Source organism: Aphelocoma coerulescens, chromosome 2 (assembly GCF_041296385.1).
Source record: "Aphelocoma coerulescens isolate FSJ_1873_10779 chromosome 2, UR_Acoe_1.0, whole genome shotgun sequence".
NCBI classification, from domain to species: domain Eukaryota; kingdom Metazoa; phylum Chordata; class Aves; order Passeriformes; family Corvidae; genus Aphelocoma; species Aphelocoma coerulescens.
Window position 1 is genome coordinate 31,086,758 of NC_091015.1, and position 27,571 is coordinate 31,114,328.

Below are 27,571 nucleotides of genomic sequence, written 5' to 3' on the forward strand. Positions count from 1 at the left end.
GGAGCTTTCAGATTTCTCTAGCTGCTCTCTCATGAGAAAGACAAGCTTCACAGTAAAATTCCTCTGCTAGCCCTTGCTAGCATCCACAGTCTTTGTTTCTGCTTTGAGTCTTCCTGTCTTTCCTTACACTGAAGTGCCAACATAAAGCCATCAGAAGCTCCCTGTTCATTCTGATCCTCCCTCTCCTACTCTTTCATCCATACTAGTTACTCCGTCAGAATACCCCAGATGAACTGACTTAATGCAGCCACTTGCATCTGAGAAGAGAACGTTTTCTAGGAGCCTCTAGCACCACTGCTACTTTGACTCTAGTCTGGTACCAGGTGGAGGTGCCAGAGTCTCTGGATGAGACTGCATCTTCCTGAGCCATGGGATGAAGCATACAGCATATGCAGAACTTCAGGATGTAGAGGCTTACAGTCAAAGCCTTCTGCTATGAGTTGGCATCGTGATTTCACCATGCTCATAATAAATTTCAGGTGCCTACAATTTTGTTCAGTTACAGTAGGCAAAGGTATAATCAAGACTGCTGGGAGCATTTTTCAAACCATACTTTTTTAATCGCGTACACATAACTCTACGGAGAACATCTTTTCCTCACATAAAGCAGTATGATATGATCAAGTCTTGAACCTAAAGATGTTCACATTACTCTTGAAAACTCCAGTGGAACTGGCACTAGAGGGACAGTGACCAGTGACAGTGATGTCACTATGAGCTTTATTAGTCTGTGATGGTATGAGCAGACCATTTCAGCAGTATATTCCACATGGAGCAATACAATATAGTATGATTCCACAGAGATTCCCTTTGTTATACTAGTGCTGCTACTTACCAAAAACCAAACAAAAAGGCAAAACACCATTAACATACTTAACATTTGTCAGCTGTGCTAAGGTACTAGAACACCAATACCAGAGGATTATTTTGGGAAGATCCACCTGGGGCTCTTGCTTCTATTCTGCTCAAGTATTGAAGCAGCCTGAAAACATTTCTAATTTGACAGCCTAAAGCAGCAATGAATAACTAAAAAGTTCCTCCAAACCCTGTTCTGGTGAATCACAGTACAAAACTAGAATTTTACAGTAAAAATGTCCAGAAAATATCTACAACTCTTATGGGAGAAGTTTCTTATTAATGCAAGAATTAGCAAATCTGTACATTTACTTTGGGGGTAAAATTTTACTTTCCAATTTCAAAGGAATAAATAGCCTTGCCATTGCTTAGCGTCACTTTTATAATCTTGCTTTAAAATGTTATCATCATTAATAATAAACTTTCCACTGTCTTTCAAAGTGAAAGTTTTACTTTGCTAATGTTAATTTTTATAGTATTAGCAACCAACCTTCAAGAACAACGGGGTTTTTTTTCAATAAGATATACCAGCATCACGGCAGAACTCAGTTAATTGACACTGAAATTATTTTTCCTTCAGCATCTTCCTTTATCTTCTCAGATGATAATTGGGTCTCTACTGAACATCTTCATCACTCACTGAGAAAAGCTTTTTAACATGCATATGCAGGGAAATATGATGAGTAGTCTGGCACAATCATTTTCATAACTGAGTAGCTGTTATGAATTCCATTTTTGTAAATAGAAGAATAAAACTGGAGGAAATCTCCCCAGCTTTCCTGTGCAAACTCTTGCTCCTGAGCTATCCAGATATTGAAAAACTGAAGTACCATTACTATGCCAACATGGACCATAACACTAACTAAACCCTGCTTCTTACAACCAGACAAGCAGACAAACCCTCCACCCTCCTAGGACACCCAGGTTCCAGGCTTCTACCCAGCCTACTTTAAATTCAGCTTCCTTGAATATAATTAACCAAACCTCACATTGTTTATATACATATATAATTACTAGAATGAGGTATCAAAATAAATTCTGAAATACTGCATAATTAATTTGCATGCCACTAAGAGAATATATTTTAAAATAAGTGTTTTTCTTAAGCACCAAAACTCTGAAATAACAAAGGAATGAAATCAATCAAAATCTTACAAGGTAAAAAAAAAAAAAAGGCAAAACAAAACAAAAAAGAAACCAAACCCCCACTATTCAGCCTAAAAGCTCAGAGTAAGGTAGAATCTTTCCTCTGTTCCAAGATTATGGTAGCGAATTCCTCACCACTTTTTCTTTCTCTCAAATCTGACCCTGTATGTTCATTCCTCCCACATCTTCTTACAAAAGATGACAGAGACTAAGGTCTGTATCTCCAGATCTGGCCAGACACAGCATTCCCTAAAATGTGTTCCCCCACACTGAGCATAGCATCAGTGGTCATGTCATCAATCACAGATGCAGAGAAATGAATATAAACATGATTCTTTCTAAACCTGATAGCTTGTTGATACTTGAAAAGCAATAAATCACTCTACAAGTATCTCATAAATAATGTTCACTTACAATGAAAGCATTAATAATTGCAATAGTATGTATGAAGATCCACACAGAAAGCTATTCACCTATCAGAAGGTGTGGAAAGAAAAAACTAATAGCATGAACAGTTCAAACACTCTAAGACACAATAGACTTAAAAGACATAAAATTTTGTGGGGAGGAAAATGTGGAATTGCACTAAAAACTTGTGAAGCTGTGAATCCGTACGCATTCCACTCTGCTGCAGATACTGGCCCACGGCTACTATATGTCTGAAAGAGGGTGTCTGTGGGGAGATTTACGAATTAACTGCACTTCATTTCCAAAAACTGCTATTCATCATCACATGATGTTTTCAACGAGGGCAGTCCAGCTAAAATGCTTCAGCTGAAACCACTAAGTATTTGCTAACTTGATACTGATGTCAATTCCAGGGTGGAGAAATTAAGGATCGTGGTAGGCCAATTTCACAGGAATTTTGCAGAGAACACTTATTTTCTGACTTTTACAACTCCTTTCTGCTACTTGAATTTTACTACAGCTCACTCTTCCTCTCTGCTTATACTAAAAACATTGCATGCTAGTTTCTTCTCTACTGAAAGATGCTGATAATCTCTAGCAAGTGGGAAAGATGGACTAATCTTTCATACAGAACATAATCTGCATCACTGGTATTTTTATTTATATCTGACAGATTGAGCAAACAAGAGCACTTTTGTAGTTGCTCCCACTTTAGCCTTCTCTACACCGTGACAAACAGATGCTGTTAAGAGCACCGTGTTTCAATATATGGTGCATTTATAACTCCTGGTAGGCCTTGAGTGTTCCTGCACAGATAAGCATGTTTAGGAATGTCTTGTTTCAAAATAAATATTAGAAACTTGAGTAATAAATATATAATTATCATCTGGATAAAGATGCCTAAAATCCTACTGCCTCTGACTATAATTATAGTAATAAAAGTATTGCTGACTGATGAAGAAATGTACAATTTATGCTGCAGGGATTGCAAATCAACACTTTTTTACACTCAGTCAGTTAAAAATCCAGTCTGCATTGTAAAACTTCATTGGTATATAGAATAACTCACCTCTGGACTGCAGTGATTAATCCTTCTGGCTTTCTCTTCCTGTATTATCTTTTTACTATGATCTATATTATTGCCATGATAATAGACTCATCAATTCAAGACAATACTCAGTCTTTACTGGATAAGACATGTTTATGTAAAATGCATGCTCATTGTCCTAAATCACGTCTTCAAGATATCTTTCATATGTAGTAAAACATTGTCTCAGTAGATTAGAGCAAATATTTCCAAACATGCCTACAAAGCACAACCCTCAGAAACATCTTATCTTATTTTAATATCATATCTTTAATCTTATTTTGCTCACTATATCCCCGGAGTGAATATTAAAAAGAAGACCTATTTTACAGTTGCCAAGTGGGGATACATCATCTGAACTGCAAATTTTAATTTAAATGCTTTAGATCTTCTAGAAAGATTAAAAACGTGAGTGGTATTTTCATCTATATTTATGAAGTACTTATTGATAGAGTTTCCAGATGCTGTCAGTAGGAGCAGAAGAGCCTTCCCTCATTCAGAGATGATGTGGTTATTGCAATGCTTTTCCTGTTGTCAGTGGAAAAGTTGGGGGCCGTGGTCTACATTTAATTGAGCCAGCTTATAATTAATTTTACATTAGACAACTTTTTGAGAAAATAGAGAGGAAATAAGCTGTTCTCTGTATCAATTTTCAATTTTAAAATACAAAGGTTAACTCAAATGTCAGAAATCAAATAATTAAGGAGTTTCTGTGTAGACTATTTCAGGATATTTTTGCATAAAGCATTTTAATAGCATATGATTATTCACTTTTTGCCCCACAAGACCCATTGAGAACATCACTAACAAGTGTGGCAAACTACCAAGACTGGTAAAATTATCATGGACTCCACCGTCTACTCCACCCATGCCATAAAAAGCCAAGTTCATTGCTGCTGCCCTGCTCCCAGTCTTTTTTATTTCTCTGTCCTGCAATGTTCCCTCCTGTCTTGCCTTTTTTCTCCCCCTCCCACCAAAATGTCTCTTTACCCTTTATTCTCTCTTCTTGACACCAGGTGCCCAAGCTGAGGGGGATTATGAACACATGAAAACCCCCTTTCAACTAAAAGGCCAAATGGGAGCAATGAGCTGCAGTGTGTTCCCTGGGAAAAAATGGGGAAAAAATGTGAAAGCCTATGTGGGGTCTGTTCAAAGTTTTTTTGGAAAGTACAGCCATAAAGAAAGCTGAAACCCAGGAACAACAATCCATGATGAATACAGAGGAATGTCGGCAAATTTCAGGGCTGTAGCTTTCACTAGCATCAACTGTGTGTGTACAAGAGAGAGATGTTTATAGAGCTGAATCACTTGGCTAAATCTGGATTAATCATCAAATCATATAATATCCTGAGTTGGAAGGGACCCACAAGGTTCACCGAGTCCAACTCACAGGACAGCCCCCAAAATTACATCACGTGCGTGAAAGCATTGTCTCACAAGAAAAGAGTAAAAAATATTCCTAATATTATGTTGACTCTCCCTACCATTATCTTCCTCATCAAGGAAAAGTGGGAAAGAAGAATTTAAAATTAAATTTAATTCATTTACTGTAGCTTCCAATCCCACCTTAGCTCATTGCTCAGCCTGGGCAGAGTCTTCCCTAGCAGGAACTCTATCAAGGATCCCTGTGAATGGACAGAAGCCAAGACACTTTATAGTGGCTGCACAGAAGGAAGAGTTCATCAGATCCATAAGAAAGTATGCCTAATGCATATAAAACCAAGCTATTGCTCACTTTTTGCAAAGCACAGTGTTAGGACAGGCCACAAGTATTTGGTAAGTGAATGAATCACATAGCTCAAAACACACTGCATTGAGTAAATCCACTTTATCTGCTACGAAAACCATACAAATAAGAACATTCCTTTCTTAATTGGAGAACCACCTCTATGCATAGCCAAGAGAGTTTTTCTTAATGTTACCCAAAAAAAGCATCCTATTTTTAAGTGGAAAGCTTTCGTTCAGTTTTACATTCACCTTGTACTTACCTTGATTACCAAATCAAGTCAAATCCTACAGATAACATGAATTTAGAGTTAACACAACTTGTAAGGGTATCAATTTACGGTGCTTACTAAAGCTTGTAGAAATAACAATCATGCTGCTACCAATGATAAAATCATAGGAACAAAAAGAGCCATCGGACCAGTACCATTGGAGTGTACTAGCTAAGCCCAATACCAAAGTACACAATCATAGGACCACAGCATGGTTTGAGTGGGAGGCACCTCTAAAGACCATCTAATCCAACCCCCCTGCAATAAGTCAGGACATCTTCAACTAGACCAGATTGCTCAGAGCCCTGTCCAACCTGACTGTGAATAATTCTGGGTTCTGGGCAACCTGTGCCAGTGTTTCACCACCCCGTGTAAAAAACTTTTTTATTTAATCTAAAAAACTCCCCTTCAGTTAAGAACCGTTAAAGTTACTAGAGCTTCTCTGCAATAACATCACTTTTGCCTGTACGCTTGAATGCCTGTGTTCTTTGGCTGAAAAACATCAGCAAGGAGACACCATTGCTACATTATCAGGATACAGACAGCTTTTTCTGCAAAGCACTTGCCCTAGGATAAAAATTAAACTTGTTGCTCTACTTCAGTATGGGAACAATGTCAAGAACCATATGCAAACACTCCATTTCATATTAAACTGATGCTGCCTCAAATTATTTAGAGATGTTCACTGAGTATGATTCCCATTTTGGCACAATTTGGTGCAAGCTTATGCTATAAATTAGCACTCCAAGGCCCTCTGACCAGTGTTCCCATCCCAAGTGAATCTGATCCCTCATATCCTTAATTATACTGGCAAATACTCTCTTAAACACAGCTGTACTGCTTCTAGAAAAATGGAATATTGATACAGAATCTTGGGAAAAAAAAAACCAAAACCAACCCTTGATGGTTTCAACAGTGCTTCAGAGCCTTTAAGAAAAAATTCTTACTTTAGAATAAATTTCCCACTCTCTTTTTCTGTAAAGAAAAACTTATCTTAGCTCTGTCCTGTTGTAGCACTTTAGTTTGTGGTGGTCTTTGATTTGAGGCAAGAGTGAACATTATTTTCAAAGGACAGCATGAAGAAAGATCCTGACTTACAAAAAAAGAAGTATGTTACTATGATTTGGGCAGTTGCCTTTCAATAATAACCCTGAACATTTCTATATGTCTCTGTGCTCAAAAAGATGTTGCTCATGTCCCACTTAACCAAGAACATGTAGGTGGTAATTAGGCACAGAGCCAGTGAGTCTCTAAGGAGTTTCTCTTAATGCTGTAATATCAATTAGTACAAAATATGCCCTTGCCAAATAGAAAGGGAGAATGGCCTAATTTATACCAGAAAAAATTGGAAGAGGAAAAATATACGGAGTTAATTACATAACAATGTTTGCCAAGCAGTGAAAAGCTGAAATAGATGGGTATACAGCACAAATGCATGTTTCAGATGAGCTTTATCAAGTAGGCAAGATGGATAAAGTCACTAAAACCAATACAAAAGGAAGGCAAAGACAACGTTTGCTTAAAAGAATAATCTTGCACGTAGAATGAAGGAGCTGAATGATCATTTTTTCTGTCACTTAATTCCTATTTTTCTATGCACGAAGAAAAAGAAACACTATTAGCCAGTGGTTTTGTTCAGCCGTGAACATTCAAACCCACCTCTTTTAGAAACATCAGTTTCAAGCGCTTATGGCTACAAGGAGTTGCTGGCACAGGAAACCACGCTGGCCCTTCCACTAGAAATGCAAACCCTGTTAACAACAAAAGCAGTAGTACAGCTGACAGAACTAACAACTTATCTTTGCTGTTGCTGTGTCTGACACACAACCTGTCTATGAAAACTTTCAGCAGCTATTTTCTTACACCACTAAATGTCATCCCCACTCTCACTCTACTATTTCAGCAAAGAGATTGAATTGTTTAGCATAGAAAGACAGGTTTTTCCAATTCATGCCTGAAAAGCGGGGTGGCAAGGTACTTTGCAGCAAAACTTTGATCAGTCAGTTAAGGAATTAAGGAAAATGAGGAAATCATCTGAGTTCACTAGGCCAGTTATTCAATAAGCCCTAGAAAGATCATAATTAACATTTGTTGGCTGATTCTAGGCAGTAAAATGCATTTTTCTCTATCATCAGGGGAAAAAACTAAACAAATGGCAAACAAGTCACCTAAGCTTTAGCAGAATGTTGAAAAGCTAAGAGGCTGCACCTACAGTTAACTGTTACCTTGTCCAAAATTTCTATTTATTGCAAAATTTAAGTAAAATCTGAACATGCCAGTAAGAGTCACTAGTAAGTTAATGAGGAAAATCTTACATCAACTGGATGTAAATGCCTGGTTAGCTCTTATTTAGTAACAGCTAATTACTTAAAATTGGGTTTGGAGTAAACTTTAGTAAGTGGAATTTTGACATACAAACAAACATGCTTAATGGAATTTTGGAGTGCAGTAAATCACCCCAAAACATTTTGAAGCTTCAAAAACAAAGCAGACTCTTCTCCCCTCCAAAAGATTTAGAAACAGCACATGCAGAAAACATATAATTCCATAAAAAATTAACTCTCCATGCTATTTCTTCTAGAGAAATCCTAGTTTAAATTATTTTCATAAGAAGAGTGTAGAGGGCACAGAAGCAGTACTGTCAGTTTCAGTATAACTTTAAAACAAGGATTTGTTATGACTTTATGGGAATGGGCTTGAATTTACTCTTGAGCTACACTATTGTAAGACACACCAGAGTAAATTACCTATAAAACCTGAATCAATATCTAAGGCACTGACAAAATTCTGCTTTAAATTTAGCACACAACTAATACCGAGCAGAGCTTGTTTTTCAGAAGTAGGTTTTCATCAGTAAACTCTAATCAATTAAGCAGTTAGGACATGTTGCAGAAATGTCAGTTTTAAACCTGCTGAAGGTTTATTCTCGGTACAAGCAGGTATCAGTCACAGACTGAAACTCTCTGAGCATATCTATTAGTTAAAGCACAGTTAGTCTCACTGAACCTTCAACTTTGCTCATTCAAAGTAGAGAGCTCTTAAACTGCACACCCATCACAGTATCAGAGTAATTATAACTGACCATCTACTCTTATGCATACAATTGAAGCCATGGTTTCTATCAGAACAAACCTGCCTGGCCAGAGATGAAGGGTGGGATCTGAAACTGACCCACAGCCTTACATGTGTTTCCCATGATGATTTACCTAGAACCACGTTCTGTTTAGAGTTTCATTTACTTCACACTATCCTACAGGACCAAACACCCATATAAAAATTTACTACATCATATATTGAACATTAATACTCTGCCTTACCTCCCTTTGTGTTCCAGAAAATGTTCATGTGATAAAATATTGGCTGATACAATAAGTTTCTCCTAAAGATACACATGCAGTACAGCATAACAAAATGGGCAAGCAGTTTGAAGAAATATGTCACAAATACATCACAAAATCCTTTCCTATCCTAAAGTATCTCCCTGTTTAGGCTCCAATCCCCTAAAAGGAGTCTAATAATATTACTTTTCTTTCTTTCCTGATGGATAACACAATGCTTAAAGAATGTTTTCAACATAAAACATTTTATTGATAACAAACTCATCATCTCTGCTTGCATAATTTGAGAATACTCTGAATAAAAACTTTTCACTGGAAACCTTCTCCACACAAATTTTTGGGTAACTAGCCCTTTCACACCAACAAGTGTTGAACAGGTTCTGAAAAATCAAAATCAGCAATGTTAACTGTAGATCCTCAATATTTCAGTCTCTTTGCAGAAATGTAATTATTTTTAGGCCATTTTCATATCAGTTTGTTAATTATTCATCAGGAAGCAAAATAAAAGTTACAGTCCTGACTAACACAAGCATCTGCAGCATTGTATGGATGATTTTAAAAATCAATGAAATAAATGCAAATTCTGAAACATGAATACCTTTGCTTCAGTTTTAATATGGAATGTCAGACTTCTCCTCAGTTACTTTTAAGAAGCAGAATACGGGATGTTTTATCTCTAGTCTGGGTAACTGCATCATATTTCACCCAGTTTTCCCATGGTAAATATAACAAGGACTTACTTAAATCTCCAAAAGTTATGTTGCTATATACATATACATCTCGCAGAGGAGAAAAAACGTTCTAATTGAAGTTTATTATCTAAAAAATGAGGAAAAGCTGCACATGAACAGGAGTCTGCACAAGAAATGGAGCTTCACCCTGACCCTTTCAAGTCCTTGAAAGAAGAAATTTAACTTTTACAGAAGGAACTAACACCCCCTCCACTTCCAAAAGCAGAGTCAAAAGAGAGAGGAAGTTCACTCGCTACTTCAGAGGAAGAGGCACATGCTGTCCCTTTTGACACCACCAACTATTTTGGTTTATGAACTCCATGATCTCATAAACATAGTTATGCCACAATTCCATGGAAGAATCTTTGTGCCTTGAACATGGCAAGCATAGAGCACATTTTGAGGACAAAAATAAAAAGCTGAACTATGGAAATGATATCTGACCTAGTTGAAGGAAAGTTCTGAAGGCATTTTACCTCATTTTGAACAATGAAAGACCTCACAGGACAGGGAGAGGCATCTAAAATTGCACAGTTCTGGGAGCAAGTGACCATAAAAGTTGGTGTGCAGTCAGGCTTACACAGTGTACTTCATTATACTGCTGTTGTTTAAGTAGAAATCACACATCATCCTCATCTTTCGTATAATTTGCTAAAAATTTCCTACAAAATTCAACACCTAGTCTGCTAAATTTAAGCACAGAACACTGGAATTAAATACACAAGTGTAAGACACTTGAGCTCATAGCTGCATAAAAATGGAAAGACTGAGTCAAGGAAAAAGTTGAAGGCAGAGGCTCTGCCAAAAATGTGCATTCATGCTGCTGCCAATACCACACAGGTTGAATAAAACTCAAATGTAAACAATCTCAGTTTTTAAAATATTCTGCTTGGTAAAAACTTCAAAGATCAAAACAGTTATAAATCAAGCAGATTTATGTAAGTACATTGAGAAGTAATGGGCCCTGATGCTCAATAGAAACTATGACCTCTGACCTGGTGAGAAAGTACACTGTAAGGCTTGGAGTATGGTTAAAATATTAGTTAGGAGGATGAATAAAAATTGGCTTAGGAAAGCAACTCCTCAAAGAATGTTTTAAAATCAAATTTAATGAGTTCAGACTGAAAATGCTGGAAAATCTATAATGGTGACATTTTCCACTTTTATTCAATCCAAGTATTCGACTGGAAAATAACTTCCAGGAAATACTTCACAACAAAATTCAGATGAAAATCACTACCCAGTGGAGTTTTTCTATGATCTTTCTCTGACTTGTGTTAAGCCTCAATCCATGCATTTCCATGTTTTAAGAGAACAGTTTAATCTAACTTCAAACGCTGTGCATCTTGAGATATGAACATATTTTCATATTCAGATGTTTCAAAACATATTTAGATGAAAGTCAGCTGAAATGTTTAGAAACTTAACATTAGTGAGATGAAGATGCCATGAGATTTGCTCCTGTTATCTTTGAATGTTAAAAAATAAATAGCCCTCAGCAACCACAAGCCAGCAGCAGAATGCACTGTGATTGTTCTGGTCTTGTCATTAATGAAGAGAAGCAACACATTCCTACTGGTGTGCATCATCTCTAGTTTAAAAATGGGCTTAGTAGGCACAACAGTGTGGTAATAATTTCCAATTTAAAACAAAAAAATTCTGAAAAGATACAGTGAACTACAGAACAGAAAGCCATAACTCTGTGCCAGACAATTTAACAAATTATAATTTAAGAATTAAATAAATACTTAAGAGTAATTGCAGAGAGCAAGTTAAGATGATAAAGTCAACATGTCTTTGTTTTTAAGCTTAAATGTGAATTCTTACTGTATTTCTTCAAAGAAATGGGGGACAGTTGATTGAATTTACTGGGATTTCCAGACTTTCAGCAAAATTCCTCCCCAAAGGTATTTAAGAAAACTAAGGTTCCAGAACATAAGACAGAAGACCTGCCAGGAATAAAGCCTTGCTCAAAAGACAAAGTAGAGTGGGTAGGAGTAAATGCTTAGTCCTCAGAACAGAATCCACATAGTTCAGGTGGGATTTGTTATAGCATCTATGTTGTTCAACATATTCATAAACAAATTGGAAAAAATAGTAAGTAATAATATGATATGAATTGCTTATGATATGAAGCTCATTAGGACAGTGGTTGACTTGCTTTGAATGCAGGAAGATCATTATAAAATGAGTAACTAGACAATAAAATTATAAATGAAGTTGAATGTAAGTGAATGTAAACCAATTCATCTGTACTTCAAATTTTAAATGATGAGAACTCAGCAGACCAGAAGCAAGCCCCTGTGCTTAGGACACCACTTAATCACCTCTTTGTTTTTCAGTCTATATAGCTGTTCATTAGGGGACACAGGGGAGGCTAAAAGTTTACACAGATCTCAGAAGACAAGAGCAAGGAACAGAAACCCATCAGGGCTAATACTTCCTCTCTGGCTCAGGAAATACTTAAGCTAGCAATTACTGAGTATAAGGAGAAAATTTAGGCGTGCTCTATATGCTTACCCTGATCTGATTCTCTCCTAGGCATTTCCTTACAGCTGCTGTCAGACACAAGACAATGACATAGATAAACTGTTCTGGTCCATTATGGCCACCTTTGATGGCGACATACTGCAGCATAATAAATCCCACGGCAGAGAAACCCACACCTGGGATGTATCAGGACAGATACTTCCAGAGGAGATGGGTGACAAATCTGAAAGAGGTTCAAGTGCCCAAAGGAGCTACTAGGATAGACAGGTGTCACTGGGATCTGATGGTAGTGCACAGGCTGGAGAATAAGGGGCATTTTTCATTCTTGACATTATAGAGCCTTTGCCATGAAGTGTAATATCACATATTATTTTTATATACTTAAGCACTGGGTATGATCCGTAATGGATGACTTTCACTGAACAATCAGACACAAGCAACAAATAAGATGTGGAGGTTAGTATCTCAAATACAAAAACCCCAACCACAGCTCTTCCAGCCCTTCTAAAGAAATCCCCCAAAGTTAGCCTAAGGCTGCATTACTTGACTTCTGCTAGTATATAGCAGGAGAGAACAAAAGAGGAAATTAATACTCCCAATATAGAGTTGATAGTGCCTCTGCTGCACAAATTTTAAGAATTACCACACCACAAGGACTGCAGCAAAAGCCATAGAATGGTTACAGTCACTACAATGTACAGCTCGAAGGGATTTTCTTTTTCTGTTTAAATGCCTGAAGAACTTATTAAGTTTTCCTGGTCCAACACAGTGATGAAAATTTGCTACAAACTTGGCATATTTTCACTATAAAACCAAATTTTGCATCCAAACTGGAAAAAGTTATCTGAAAAATTTCAGCCATGTTTTTAATTGAAAAAGTGCATTGAAAATACAAAAGGTCATTAGAAAACTAACACAACAGCAAGCTGCTAACATTTTCAAAATGCCTCTTAAGCAAACAGAACAACTTTAGTAATCTTCTTTGTTATTATTGTTTTATGTAATCAGATCTAAGCCAGAAAAGTCAGATGTATTCTGCACTATAGGTATTTTAGTTACCTGCTAAACGATGCCTCTGGGGGACAGCATGGAAGCCAAGTGAGAAGACTAATTTTTGATGCCCAGCTTAGACAGTAAAAGAGCACAAACATTGCTTTAAGTGGAGAATTGTAGCACTAAAAACTAAAAAGTGCAACTATCCTTAAACAGATGCAGGGAACTTCAGAGGTTTCTGTCAGGCAAGCTAGCAATGGAAAAAAAAGTTAAAAGCCATTTGTTTGCAAACAAAATTTTTTGTCAAAATCCTTTCATCTTAAATGTTTATGTTTCCATTAAGAGATAGCAGGTCAACATCAAAGCTTTAATAAGAAATAAAAATCAGAATAACTCATACTATCAGATTTGAAGATAAAACTCAGATTTGATCCTCATAGTATTTGTTTTTGCAAATGGTTCCAATTCAATGTTTATTTCCTATGAAAATAAAGCATCCAGAATAATTAATACCAACATACTTTTCTAAGTTGCCATATTGTATATTACATATTTTCCTTTCCACTAGAAAGTCTGGTATTTCACCTTAAATCCACTTGTTCCCCAAAATTCCAGTCCATACTACGAAGCTATTTCAGAGTAATATGTTTTATACAATTAAAATATCCACAAAAGAAACAACTGGCAACCTTTATTGACTAACATTGTCAGAATGGCTGAACTGAGGTATAAAAGGAAGGATGTTTAAAGGCCATTTTATGAAGTCACGACTTTTAAGATATGTCTACATGCCTTAATCATTTTGGCTGACAAGTTGATGGAAGAACTCTGGTTTCTCCAATTATAAGTTCAATAGCTGAAACAAGTCTAAAAAGGTCATGTGTAAAAGGCATAAAATATTAACCTCATTGTTTTCTGTGCAGCTCGTTAAACTCCTAGAACTTGTAATAGCAGAGACAAATTGAGCAACTTTCTGACCTTTCTCTGATAAAAACCTACACAGTTATTTAATGAAAGCCCAAAAGGTTACCAATTATTCTTCTTAAAAGCCCATCTTCCTCAGACCAGGAATTTGGCACTGCATTGAGAAATTAGTTTGTGGAAATGCTTCATTTGACTGCTTTTAGAAGAGTGGCAAATCTGTAGAAAATCCTCTGGTTTGTTACCTGTTTTGGCTAGAAGAGGCAGAAGACTTGAGGGGAAATGAGAACAGAGAAAGAAAAGTGGCTAGAGAAAATGAGCAAGAAAATAAAAAGAGCATGTATGCATGCATTCCAGGTAGACATACAAAACTCTGAAATAAAAGAACAGTAATCCCAATTTGTTGATCAATATTACCCAGTATCAAGCTTCAGGATATCTACTAAAATGAGCAGCAGCACAGCCAAGCAGCTGTGCTTCCCACAATGTGACGCACAAGAGCGTTGCAAGCAAAAGTGAGGCTGCAAAGTTCTGTGTTTATGACCCTTACTGACTTAAAGCTCAAAGCTTAAAAAACATTTTGGTAAAATTTGAACTAATACATTTCTTAATTGACTACTGTGCCAGAGACATGTTCTTTTTTAATTTCTTGACATCCTCTGAATGGTACAAAACAGATGTGAAAGGCTAGTTTGATCAACTAGATTTCAGTTCAAAATACAAAGCCATCAGGCTTATTTATCATTTCTGTATGTATTACATAGTTTAAAAAACCACTCACACATCAATGTATTTCTTTGGAAGTACTAAGATTTCTGTCTTTCAAACACTAAATTTAGAACTGATTTTCTGTAGTTAAGTAATATAAATGTTTAATTGACAGAAATCTTAGGAGGACTTCCAAACAGATTTGTTACTAATGTGTAAAAGTTATAGAAATATGCTAACAGGCAGTTGTTACAAACAGTGTGACTAAATCTGTGTTTTAAAACTGTACTATTTGCAGTTCCTGTAGTTATTTGTAGTTTTATTTTACAAATCCATGTTTGTAAGTCTTTTTCATCATGTGAGTTCTACTTATTGCAAAATATGCATTCATGGCTGATTGCAGATAGTACTAATAATTAAGGATAAAAATGTGTCCAGCCTCCATAAATACCAGTCTCTGGTGAATGACTGGTGATGAGTTTGTATTAAGAAACCCACAGATTCTGATTTCTATGAGGCTATCCATATAGAAAGTTTCAAACGGATTTGGTTTCCCTCTTTGTCCCAAACTCAGTGGAAACCAGATCACTCTGGCTCATCACACAGTTTGCACCATTTTCCTTGATGAAAGAGTGAACAGTCCATAGGATCATGATATTTAAAAGTTCAACTTCTGCCTCTTGAAAATACTAAACAGTAATTACTTGACCTTAAGGATTTCTACAAATAAATGTATATTTCCAGATTCATGACAATCTATTATGTCACTGCAGCTGAAATAAAAATATGTTATCTTGAGAAGGGTGAGATTTCCAGGCAGCATCCCAATCATTTTAATCAGATTGCAACCATTTGACCAATTCTATGTTGATTATTAAGTGAATTAAGAAGCATGCAGGGGTCATGTAGGGCAGAACCTATTCATTTTTAATGAGTTTCCAAAGTTTTATTTTGTGATTTTACTTCATTTGGCCCCTAGGCTCATTATCTCACAACTGGTTGCCAAACCACCCTCTACTTTGTGGATTACCCCATTGAGGGGTGTGTTCCCTCTTTTGAGAAACACTGACTTCATGTTTACCCATAATACTATTTTAAGGGATCTTTGATGAAAAAGAAATCATAAATGTTTACCTTTGGGGTTTACCAAGTCAGACATAAAACACTTCTAGCACACTAAGTATTTCTTGAGCGATCAACCACACTGCAGATGGGCCTCTTGTCTTCAAAAACTCTTTAAGGCTACAATAAGTGTCCAGTATGTTTGCATAAGAAATCACCCACAGTTCAGGCTCCTTTTAGTTTCAAGCAGCTTCATAACAATTATTTTGTTGCATCATTTGTCTCTTTTTAGTGTACGTACTGTGATTTTTCTGGCTGTCAGTGAATAGTTCCTTTATCTTAACAAAATAGAAGTTTCAGAGGCTAAAGTATTTGGGCTCACCTTAGCCTTGGCAAGCCTTAGCACATATTTGCTGCTCTGACACAACATTCTGTCACTGCTTCTCTGAAGTATTTTAAATTAATACAGTTCTATAACCAAGATATACTAGCGTTACTTTCTTATTTTAAAGCTTTCTGTGGCTTCCTGTGTTCATCCAAATGTGCTTTATTTTGGATGATTACTGTTCCTTTTTACTCCCTGTGAAGAGTAAGGAAGTTATTACTGAAACCTACAGACCAAGGTTTTATTCCTGTAACCTTTACAAGCTGTTGAATTTGAACTCCCATGCTAGGAAATGCTGCTTATATTCTCTTTTTATGTGTGCTGATTATTTTTTGCAATTCAGTCATAAGAAATTATTATTATTATTATTTTAAAAGGGAGAAGAGCACTAAATAGAGAAAATGGGTTATTTTTAAGCATTACTGTCATATCCAAGCATAAGGCCATTCACTACCTAGAATATGTTTAAAGATAATAACGTGTGTGTGTGAGATCAAGGCCCAATTTCAGTATTACTCCATTGCTCAGAATATAGAACAACATGCAGCTGAGGTGTCCTCTCAAATCTTGTGGCTCCAATGATATAAATCAGTACTTTTAATATATTTCCAGCCCTTCATGGATGCAATGATTTGACATTAGCTTTCATATTCTTTGGGTTTTTAGGAGTTCTTAAGACTCCTTAAAAGTAAAACTTTGTTTATTTAAGAATAATTTGGCTTCTTTTTATAGGTTTTCCTCCTAATATCCTGAATTTGCTTTTTCCACTACATCCCACTAGACTATTATTAAAATAGTCTTATTTTAATGTATAATAATACCATGCCAGTCATTGCTATTTTCAAGGTGAACTTCTCACTAAATTAAAGAGTTGGAACTTTACTAACCTTTTCATCAACACATGCCAGTAATATCTTCTATAAAAAAATGGACCTTTCTCCCTATTTTTAATTCACCTTGCTTATCAGCTATTTCCTTCAAATTATCTGAAAAATCCTCAAAAACTAATTCCGTAAGTTCAGACTCTGCATACTGAATACTCTTTTCCCCTTTGTACTTTGAACACATAAACCATTTCTAATAGGGCAGAACTGTTTTAGAAAAGAAAAAAAAAAATATTTCATAAGTGAGATTTAAATTAACAGTATTTTCAGGATGCAAACAGGAGGTTTTATGAAGTGGATCCAGTCTATACATCAGTATCAGTAATGGGGTATTCTATGCATGAGGTTTACAAGAGAAATAACTATTTGTGTACCAGCTGTGAACATGCACTTGTTTTGAGCAAATGAAAGGTAAAAACAGGTCACATATACAGCACATTAAAGCCTTTTCCTTTAATTCTCCTGATTAGCTTCTTGGTGTATCGGATAGTCATAAAAATACTTGATATCTTTTTCTAAATACCAAACAAACACTGCATTTAAGAAATGAAAATAAAGATTCATACTTCTTCCTTAGGGCGTCACAGCTCCTTCAGTACCATCAAAACTGAACTCCTTGGTTCCAAAAGCATTTAATTTCAACTTCCGGAATATATTAAAAAAAAAGTTGTATTTTCAAAAAATACTTATTTCAACAAATTTGCTTTTCTAATCGAAAATCTGAAAGACTGCCCCCATATTCTTTTATATCAACATATCCTAACACACAATATATAACCCTTCTAAACATAATATAATTTCATCTGAATTGTACTATGGCCACATGTCTCAATAAATTCCCTTTTTTTTTTAAATTAGTAAATGTGCATCTATCAACCATGTATGCTTGATAGTGATGACATAAACCTGTCAGCTAGAGGAAAGCTCCATGAAGTAACCTGTCATCACTCTTTTCCTGAAATAAACTATAGCTTTCTGGGACTTCTAGAAAGCATAGTGACAGAAGTTATTGCAACAATAGGCTATGCTGCACTAGTACAGGTGCTTTTTGAGTTTCTACTTCTTCTGGACTCCCCATCATGCCTATATGAAATTCCATCCTCAAGCATGGCAGTCACCTACAGGTTCATCTATTAATGGCTTGTACTAGAAGTAAAATACCTTGGTGACTCTCAAATCAGGCTTTGGACTTAAGATTAAAAAAAAAAGAGACTGTTTTAAAGATGTCTTTTCATGTAACAAATTGCTTTTGTTCACAGTCTCTCAGACCCACCCAGACTAACAATAAATTTTGGGTTATGTTATTTCTGGATTTGTACGTCGAGGCTTTCCATACGTCTTCACCTAGAAACAATTCCCTTCTCTATAGATCTGCAGCCAAAAGTAAACTTGATACATATATCACATATATACAAACGATCTGTAGAACCTATTCTTTTGTTATCTATCAAATACTGACAAGCAGGAACTCAAGACTATATCCTTGTCTTTGTGAGCGGCAACACGTTTTAAATCCATTTTAAAACAAGACAGCTAGAACTAGCTTACTTTGCGAAGTGTTTTACTCTAATTAAGACCTTTTCCATGCTAATGAGTGATAACTATTACATAATGATTCTAGCTTTTTATTTTCAAAAGATGGAGGCAGCAGTCTGGTGCAATTCTCTTATCACCACAGATCAAGAATTCCCACTCAGATCTCTTACTGCTCTTATACGTGTCCGTTAATATTAAAATGTCTTGGTGCCATGCCCATCAAAATCCACTAAAGATTATTAAAGATTTTGTTTTCTTCCAGTTAGCTTTACTAACATATCCACGTGTCTATTTGATTCACTTGCATATAAAATCATATAAACACAATGAAGCCTAAAAGGCAAAAACTGCAGTTAAACTAAAGCAATATTTGAAGCGTTACTTTTTACCATGATAAGGTGACAGAGCTATGTTTCAATAGTTATTCAAATTATTTTTACCAAAGGAGGTCAGAATTCACCCTGAAAAAAAATGGAGTTTGATAGCACCAGAAAGAAAACCGAACAGTTGCATGCCCTTCACTGTTTTACAAGCAAGTGACAAACTAATGCCATATAATAGCAATATTCATATTGTGTTGGCATTAAAAGTCTATAAAAGCATAAACTGATAGGTATTGATACTCCCAGCTCTTAATAAAGCAATAGAATTTGATGGGAAAAATCAAGTCCTTGGTATACCAGAAAAAGATATAAAACTAAAGTCACATTTAATCAATTATATATAAACCCAAACACATAATTCAACCTAAAAAAAAAAACAGTTAAGATTACATTTATTTTTCTTTATTAAAATTTCCATTGAATATCTAACTTCCTTCTTCCTTCACTGTTGACTGAGTTAAGAAGCTGCAAAACTATATCTGCACTGGAGGCAAGGCAGCCCACTCTTCTGGTTGACAGAACATGTTTCCCAGGCAAAATAGTTTATTTTTAAATAGCTTTTGTGAGTACAAAGGATGTTGGAGTACTAAATCTTTTTGCCTCCAGCTGAGGCAATTTGCTGCTATTACAGACACTGTTTCAACACCTATATGCTATGCCCTTCCTGTCACCTGAGTACCAAACTCTGTTTTGATGAGGGACATAAAATACTGCAGAACCACTGACTGAATGTACTTTCACTATTTTTCTTTTTTTTTTAATGCTGAAAAAAGCAGGTTCCCAAGCAGAAAAGCAAAAAGGGTCCTGATGTTTTAATGGATTTCTAAAAAATGTTTACCATTTATTCCTCTCTAATCAAAAAGCTTACATTTTTGTCTATAACTACAGGCTTGTCTGAATTTTGAACAAGAACAGGCAAGAATCTTCGCAAAAAAATCCTTTTCATGTCATATATATTTCCCTTTGATTTTGTTTTAAATGAAGATTCTATCATTAATCATATAAATTGCAAAAGAAGATAATTTGCACACAGAAAGATAATTACATACCTTACATTGGATAAAGAGACCATAAACCAAAATGTTTTTCTTTTTAGTTTCTCTTGCAAATTTCTTGATCATAGTTAGGTCTTCCATCCCAACGCTGAAAGAATTATTTTCTGAAATATCCAAGTGCACCTGCAAAAGAACAAATGAGGAAAAAACAAAATCCACTTTTTCCACAGTGTACCATTTTAGACTGATGGTTTTTAGTATCTCATTTTTATGTGTTAAGCACACACAAAAATACAGACTAACTGTAGTGGTTTAAGACTTTTCTTAGATAGCTTCTATTACTACTTCTATTCCACTACTTACTTATACATTTAGTGATATGAAAACCATTTCTTTTCAAAGCACGAAGAAACCAATATGCCAGAACATGTCATGCATCTCAAAAATATTCAATTAAATTAGAAAACAAACAACATTCTTTTATAAGCTCTAGACTAACTTCCACAAGGGTTTTTTTGTTTTGTTTTGTTTGGGTTTTTTTACTATCAGAGCACTGTAGAATACATGTGTCTTCCTTAAGGCTGCATCTTGAAGGTTTTCAAGACAGAACTGAATTCTTTGAAGTTTAATTGGAAATTTACTATCCTTTCAGTATAGCATATTAGTTGCCTAAATTGGATTAATTTCAAGGTAACACTTCAAGTTTAAAAAGCAGAAACTACCTCAAAAGGTAGGGATATGACTGTCCTGAGCTCTTGGGCAGGGAAAGGCAGGTCTCATTTCCATCAGGGATGCTGCAGAAACATGGCAGGTCTTACAGGACCTGATCTGAGCTCAAGAAGCATTTGGACAACACTCTCAGGCATATGGTGTGATTCTTGAGGTGTCCTGTGGAGGGCCAGGAGTGGGACTTGATGATTCTGATGGGTCCCTTCCAACCTGGCACATTCTATGATTCTATGAATTCTCTCCTGGGTATCTTGTGCAGGGCCAAGAGTTGGACTCAATGATCCTTGTGGGTCCCTTCCAACTCAGAATATTCTGTGATTCTGTAACTGGTATTGCCAGGGACACATCAACTAGAGCTCAACCCTTTCCCAAGGCCTACATGTTCCATATTTTAATCAATTTATCTTACAAAGCTTCTATTAGCTGTAGAAATCAAAGTTAAGGATGATGATTTTTACATATAAGGTTTCAGTATCTATTAACAGTAGAAGTACCTTTACCCCTAGAAGAGAGAAAAAACACTCTCCTGGCTGAATGATTCCATCACATAAAACTTACCTGTGACCACTACACAGAGGTAGGGATATAGAGATCTCTCCAGAGACCAGTGCTTAGAAAAATTATTTCAAGTTCTCTTTGTACTTTATGTTCCATTTATACTGACAGAAAATAGGTCCTCATGCATTTTCCCTTGCAACACTTTTTAAAAAAGCTGTTTATTGTCTAAATGCATACTCACCAGAAGCAAAGCTATTGTCTTCTACTACACCAGCAGAGATTAATTTTCACACATACTCATTATTTTGTTATTTTCTACCCAAAACAAGGCTAAGGACTACTCATTTACAACTATTTACAAGAAATTACAAAACCTATTAATTTGAAAGAACTTAACCTAACTCCTCCTTACCATTAACCTCTTTGACAGCTTTAAAAAGAGGTTTTTCTCAAACTTACTTTGGTACTGAAATGCAAATAATTGTAACAATGGAGCTGAAGTACTAGCATTCCTGTCTTTCTAACCCTAAGCAAAGCAACAACATAAAAATCAAAGCCATTCATACCATCTACAAACATGAAAATGTATTGCTCAAAAAAGTAAAGTCAGTATAAGAACACAATTTGTCTGGTTATAGCATAACTGGAGAGGATACTGGCTTGATGCAAACAAATAACTGAAGTTTACCTCTGTGCTTCCTACTTCTCCTGTAACATTAATCTTCCCCTTTGTCCAGATACAGTAGTCCAATTGGTGCTTCAGCTTACAGCTGCCATAAAACAATCCAGTCAGGCACCAGGATAATGGACAGACTTTGAATCTGTGGCAACTGATAGGTGGGATTCTGGACAGAAGTCATCGTGCTCACTTCAAGCTCATCCTTTTATTGCAACAATGCTCCCTGGGCTGCTTAAACAGAGCATCTGGCACAATAATAACACCTGTCATTTTTACAACTAAAGAAGATGACTATTGGAAGGAAAAAAACCCTTTTTTTCTTAATTATCAGATTATTACAAAAAAGTTATTTTTGTCATGAAATCAAAGAATAGACAAGAACTTTCCAATTACCCAAATCCAATTACATTAGACTGTTCCTAGTTATGAGTTTAGAATGGAAGCAGTCAGTCGCTCTCCCCATTTATCCTTTCAATTCTTCACTACCAGAAAGACTTTTACTTTTGAGAGTAGAAAAACACATCTCCCTTACAGGCGGTACCTAAGACCTATGCATTAAATGTCATCATACTGCTTAAAATTCTGATTCCATTTGTCCAAGAAATATTAATATGTCCTTCTACATTGAAAGAAAGTGTATTATAGCACTGTTCATGAACAATTCATTCAGGTAATATGTTAAAAAAGCATATAGGAAAGAATAAAGTTCAGGAAAATCCCACTCATGAGCCTTAGTGAAGAGGACACCCAACAATGAATTTAATTAAAGACTGCGGAAGGAAATTTCTGTTCCCCATACCATCTGTAATGAGTTTTAGAGATCAGAAGTTTAAAGGGCTTCAATATTTCCCAGTGATTAATATGGGACAATGATTTGTTAAGCTAATTCTTTAGTCACTGAAAACATACCTTCCAGATCTGCTTTTTTTCCCTTCTGGAATTTCTAACAGATAGTGTGGTACTTCCATCAAATGAAAGTGTAGCACCAGATGCCCAAGTGCAATTAGGCAATATACTTTTAACAAATATATTTCTATCAGTGTTTTAAATATTAGCAACTGTTTCCACCTAGTTATGAGATTTTTTTCCACTGTCTAGTTCTGGGAAATGTCAAGTAGTTGTCAGAAACAACTGATGGATCTGGAATATAGTAAAGGGATTAAATGTATCATTTTCTCCTAAGGCTATTTTAAAAGGTGTCCACCTAAATAATTTGTGCATGCTGCAGGCTGTTCAAGCAAGTACAGTTTCATTAAAAATGGTTGTGGGTTCTACAAAGACTTCAAGGTCTAGTATCTCAGGGGAAAAACTCAAGTTTCATGGGGAGATTGTGTAAGAATTACTTACATTCATACCTATTTCTTAGGAGATATTAAGACCAGAATATTTACAGCTACAACTATTAAATCAAAGTTTTCACATTCCTAGCATCACATTTAAAAAACTATTTAATTCGAAGTCCCGACTAGAAAGTGCTACCAGCTGGGCACAAAATAAGCATGCTTTTGACACCTTAGCATTAGCTAGTTGATTAACAATTCCAACTTTATCTTCACACCCTCAAAATTCAACACAGACAGAAATAGTTTCTTATATTCTTGATAAAGGACTAATGAAAACATTTTCAGTCCAGAAAAGAGCATTTTTCACATCCAGTGGCCTTGTAAATGACCAACAGAATTGGAGACATATAATTGCTCTGATTATGAAAGGCAGAAATAATTTATCTTTGAGAATTCAGCAAAATTAAAGTTTTACCCTAAAGTTCCTCAGAAACAGGGTCAAGAAAAAAAGGTGGTCTAGAAAAAAAGTGCTAAATATTGATGTTCATAGAATCACAGTAACTCACTCCAAGAGAACAGCATACAATAGGTAAGGATATAGCAGGTTGATAGGTTTGGCTCTACAGCAGGATCAGGACAGGCTGGATACATGGGCGGAGGCCAAGGGTATAAGGTTTGAGAGGGCAAAGTGCCAGGTCCCGCATTTGGGTCACAACAACCGCACCCAGCACCACAGGATGGGGCAGAGTGGCTGGAAAGGTGCCCCGTGGAGAAGGACCCAGGGGTGCTGGCTGACAGTGGCTGAACATGAGCCAGCTGTGCCCAGGTGGCCAAGAAGGCCAACAGCATCCTGGCCTGTATCAAAACCAGTGCAGCCTTCAGGATCACACATCATTAAAAAATAAAGCCACCTAATTCTGTTTCAACTGAGCATTCAAGCACAGCACATGCTTCACAGCATCCCCAGCAGAGAAAGAGCACAACACCAAGGCAGGAGTTAACAGTTCAGTACAACCAGCCAGCCACAATGAGCCTTTCACAGAAATGTATAACTAACTGTCATTTGCTAGTGTCACTTTGTTTCCTGACAGGATGCAGTACATTTGTTGAAGTGCAAATGAGTTTTTTCAGAGACCAATTTGCAGTCTGAATTTAAAATTTTATTCTGAGTTAGCAGCAGTTTAAACCTAGTCTAACTTAAAAAATATTTATATTAAATATGACTTATATTTGCATTAAATACTATTTTAAAATATTTAATGAGATACTTTCTACAGTAACTTACAGGAGTTACCTACCGAAATAAGGACAACTGGATATAAGAGAGGAATATTTGATTTTTCCAACATATCCACTAGTTCCTGGATTTCTTGAATGGCACACCTTTTATCCTAAATTAAAATAAATGTTTAGAATTACTGAAAACAACAATTATTTCATAAAAATGGAATTCAAAGTTCTGTTATTTACCAAAAAAGAATATACCTCACTTTTCTGGTTTTGGGGGGGTTTGGTTGGTTAGTTGTTTGTTTTTAATATACTTGCAATGGTATTGTCTGGCAAAATTATAGATGTTGGAAAAAGAATGAGATTACCCTTTATATACATATATATATTAACAAAAAAACAAGATTAAGGGTCTTGATTGGTCTCAGATATGGTTCATCTAAAACCAACCTGCTCCCATACAAGGACCCAGATACAGATCACATGGCACGCACATGTCCTGAATGGGAAACACTACCTTACACTATGGTAGCAATGAATGCACAGTTAGATGACCACATGTATGACAGGCCTCTCCTTAAAATACAATATACACTTCAATACAACATCTCTGAAAGGAAATTTTGAACTACTTCCAGTTTTATCCCTATGGTTTAAGAATTCATGTCTGTCACAGTGACAGAAGAGAGGAACCAGAGGAGAATTAATAGACCAGTATCTCAAAGGCCTAGTTTAGTGCACATCAGAAACACAAAATATCAGAATGGACAGGGAATATGAGGACAAAAATAACAAACAACTTATTACTCAAATATTTAATTATTTACCACTACTAATAAGTTTAAGTGCAAATTAAAAAGCATGCATCCTTACTACTTACATTTACACAAACAAAATTGTAGCACTGTCCTGAAATGATGTTTTGTAGATGGCTATCATTTTTGCTTAGAGATCGTGAAATAGCTTCAACCTGATTAGACAAAAAAAAAAAAAAGTCAAAAATTGTATCTCAGCCTTAACTATCTGCTAAAGCTTCCCCCACTGTGGCAGAGTGTGTTCATTCAAATTATTTAAAACTGGCAATTATTATTTCCACTACAAAAAATGAAAATTGCTCAGAATTTTGGGGCACTCAACCGTGAAGCATGGAGCCCAACATATGTTGAAGTATACTCCTTAGGGAAGCCATTCCAGAAACAGCTCTAGAAGCATCAGGCAGAAGTGCTGCTGCTGGGGTTAGGATGTTCAACTGTTTCCAGAGATGCAAACACTGTCCATAAAATGATCTAATTATTTTAGATGTCTAATTCTGAGAAAACCTCTATAATACTCAAATATATACATTTTGTCTTCATGAAGTTAAAAATTAAATAAAATAAATGTGCATGAAAGACCACGTGCACTGGTGTTCCAGGATTCTGCCCAGAGCAAGGGTACAAGACTTGACTAGAGTTTCTCCTTAAAATAATTTCCTCAACGAATATTTTAAAATACTTTCTTAAGTACAGACATACTTATTTTGCAGCCTTTTACACAAGCTAAGTAACCATCTTATCCCAGATAAAATAAAAAGTAGATTCTACTGCATTATCAGCTTCAGGATTGCCTTAAGTAAAACAGTAAACCAGGTAGCAGAGGGTGAATCTGTTCCCTAAGAGCAGATTATAAAAAAAAAAGAAAAAAAATCTTGAAATTCAGGAGAAAAAAAATCTTCATGTTGCTTCCATTAAATCAGCAAATCCCACTGTTTCACTATACAACTGAGCTTTATTTCTGCCCAAAACACATATTAAGTATCATAGAACAGAAGCAATACACTGCTGTGTTCCCTTAAAATGCCGCTTAATCCACAATCCAACAGAAGTTCCAAATACAACATTTAAAAAGGCTTTGCAGTGTTATGTAAAGCTGTATTTGTTAATTTTTGTCATAATCAGGAGCTACCTTGTTTGCAAAGGAAGGTGGTTTGAAACCAAAGAGTTGATATTTTTGCTCTAAAGATTTTAGAAACATTTTCGGCTCAAAATTTGATAGCATAACCACAAATAGCTGACATTTAATCTTTTAAGATTAAAAAAAAGTCACAGAAGGTATGAATTACTTCAAAATACTTGGCAAATGCAATAATCCAGGGCCCACCTGGCTTGAACCTCTGAAGATGTAAAATCAGAAATCCCTGGTATCTTCTCAACCTTGCACATACTTCGATGAACACAAGCATACTGCAAGCCAGCATCTTTTCTGAAGGTATTTGGAACATGACCCAAGGCAGAAGGCCTACTTTTATATTTTCCTTTGAGATATTACCATATGTGATGCTTAAGCATTGATGAACATTTAAAAATTCCTTCAGTGTATCAGAATTTTTGATTTAACTTGAACAATTTTATTAAGTACCACAGTAGCATTTTTTAACCACCATACTATCCAGCAAAAATGAAATCTAAATTCTCTGTTGGAAAAGTAAGCACAGCTGCCTAAGAAGAAGCTTCAATAAATCATCAATTAACTAAAACAAATTCTTATTCTATTTGCATTTTATATCCTATTCAATATTACTTTTTTTAAAATTAAAATTAATATTAATCAATGTTATCAGCTATGCAAGAGAGCAAAAATTACCTAAAAATACCACCTTGGTAAAAACTGATTGTCACATAATAGTTCAGTGTTTAAATAAAAAGGAGTATATGGATTTGCTTTATTACTTCTGGTCCTTGTAACAACTGATATTCTTGAATGCTTTTTTAATTACCAGATGCCCTGCACTGAATTTTCAACTTTATTCAGCATCAACTTTCATAAAATCAAAGATTAATACCAGGACATTTGGAACCTGTAAAAGTTATTTAAATTATATCAGAATTTAAAATCACAATTAACACCAATGCAGCAGGTGGACAATGCAACCATTAAGGAACTGGTGAGTTTCTACTAGCGAAATGATAGTTCTTTTTCTATTTGAAAACAACCAAATATTTTTATATGCTGCTCATGGATAATTATCCAGTCACAAAAATGACACACAACTTCATCCAGCTGATTCCATTTCATGTGACAGAAGCACTTTGTCACTAAAGAAACAGGAGTACACAATTTCCAGTGACAGAAGAAAACACCTTCAGCTCCCATTTAGGTTTGTTTGCTTCAAAAGAAAGGGCTAAATAACAAATTTAAGGAAAGACTCAAGTTATGTCTTTAACAGTATGATATCTTTAACAAAACATTCATTCATT

General features: G+C 35.6%; 1 protein-coding gene across 1 annotated transcript in view; it reads right to left on the reverse strand.

Moving 5' to 3' along the window:
* The window catches only part of LOC138106399 (D-ribitol-5-phosphate cytidylyltransferase-like), a 111,426-nt gene that overhangs the window by 27,597 nt on the left and 56,258 nt on the right, over positions 1 to 27,571 (reverse strand). Inside the window, 3 exon segments of the mRNA XM_069006949.1 lie at positions 19,974 to 20,102; positions 24,407 to 24,499; positions 25,216 to 25,305. Coding sequence (XP_068863050.1) covers positions 19,974 to 20,102; positions 24,407 to 24,499; positions 25,216 to 25,305 — 312 coding nt within the window.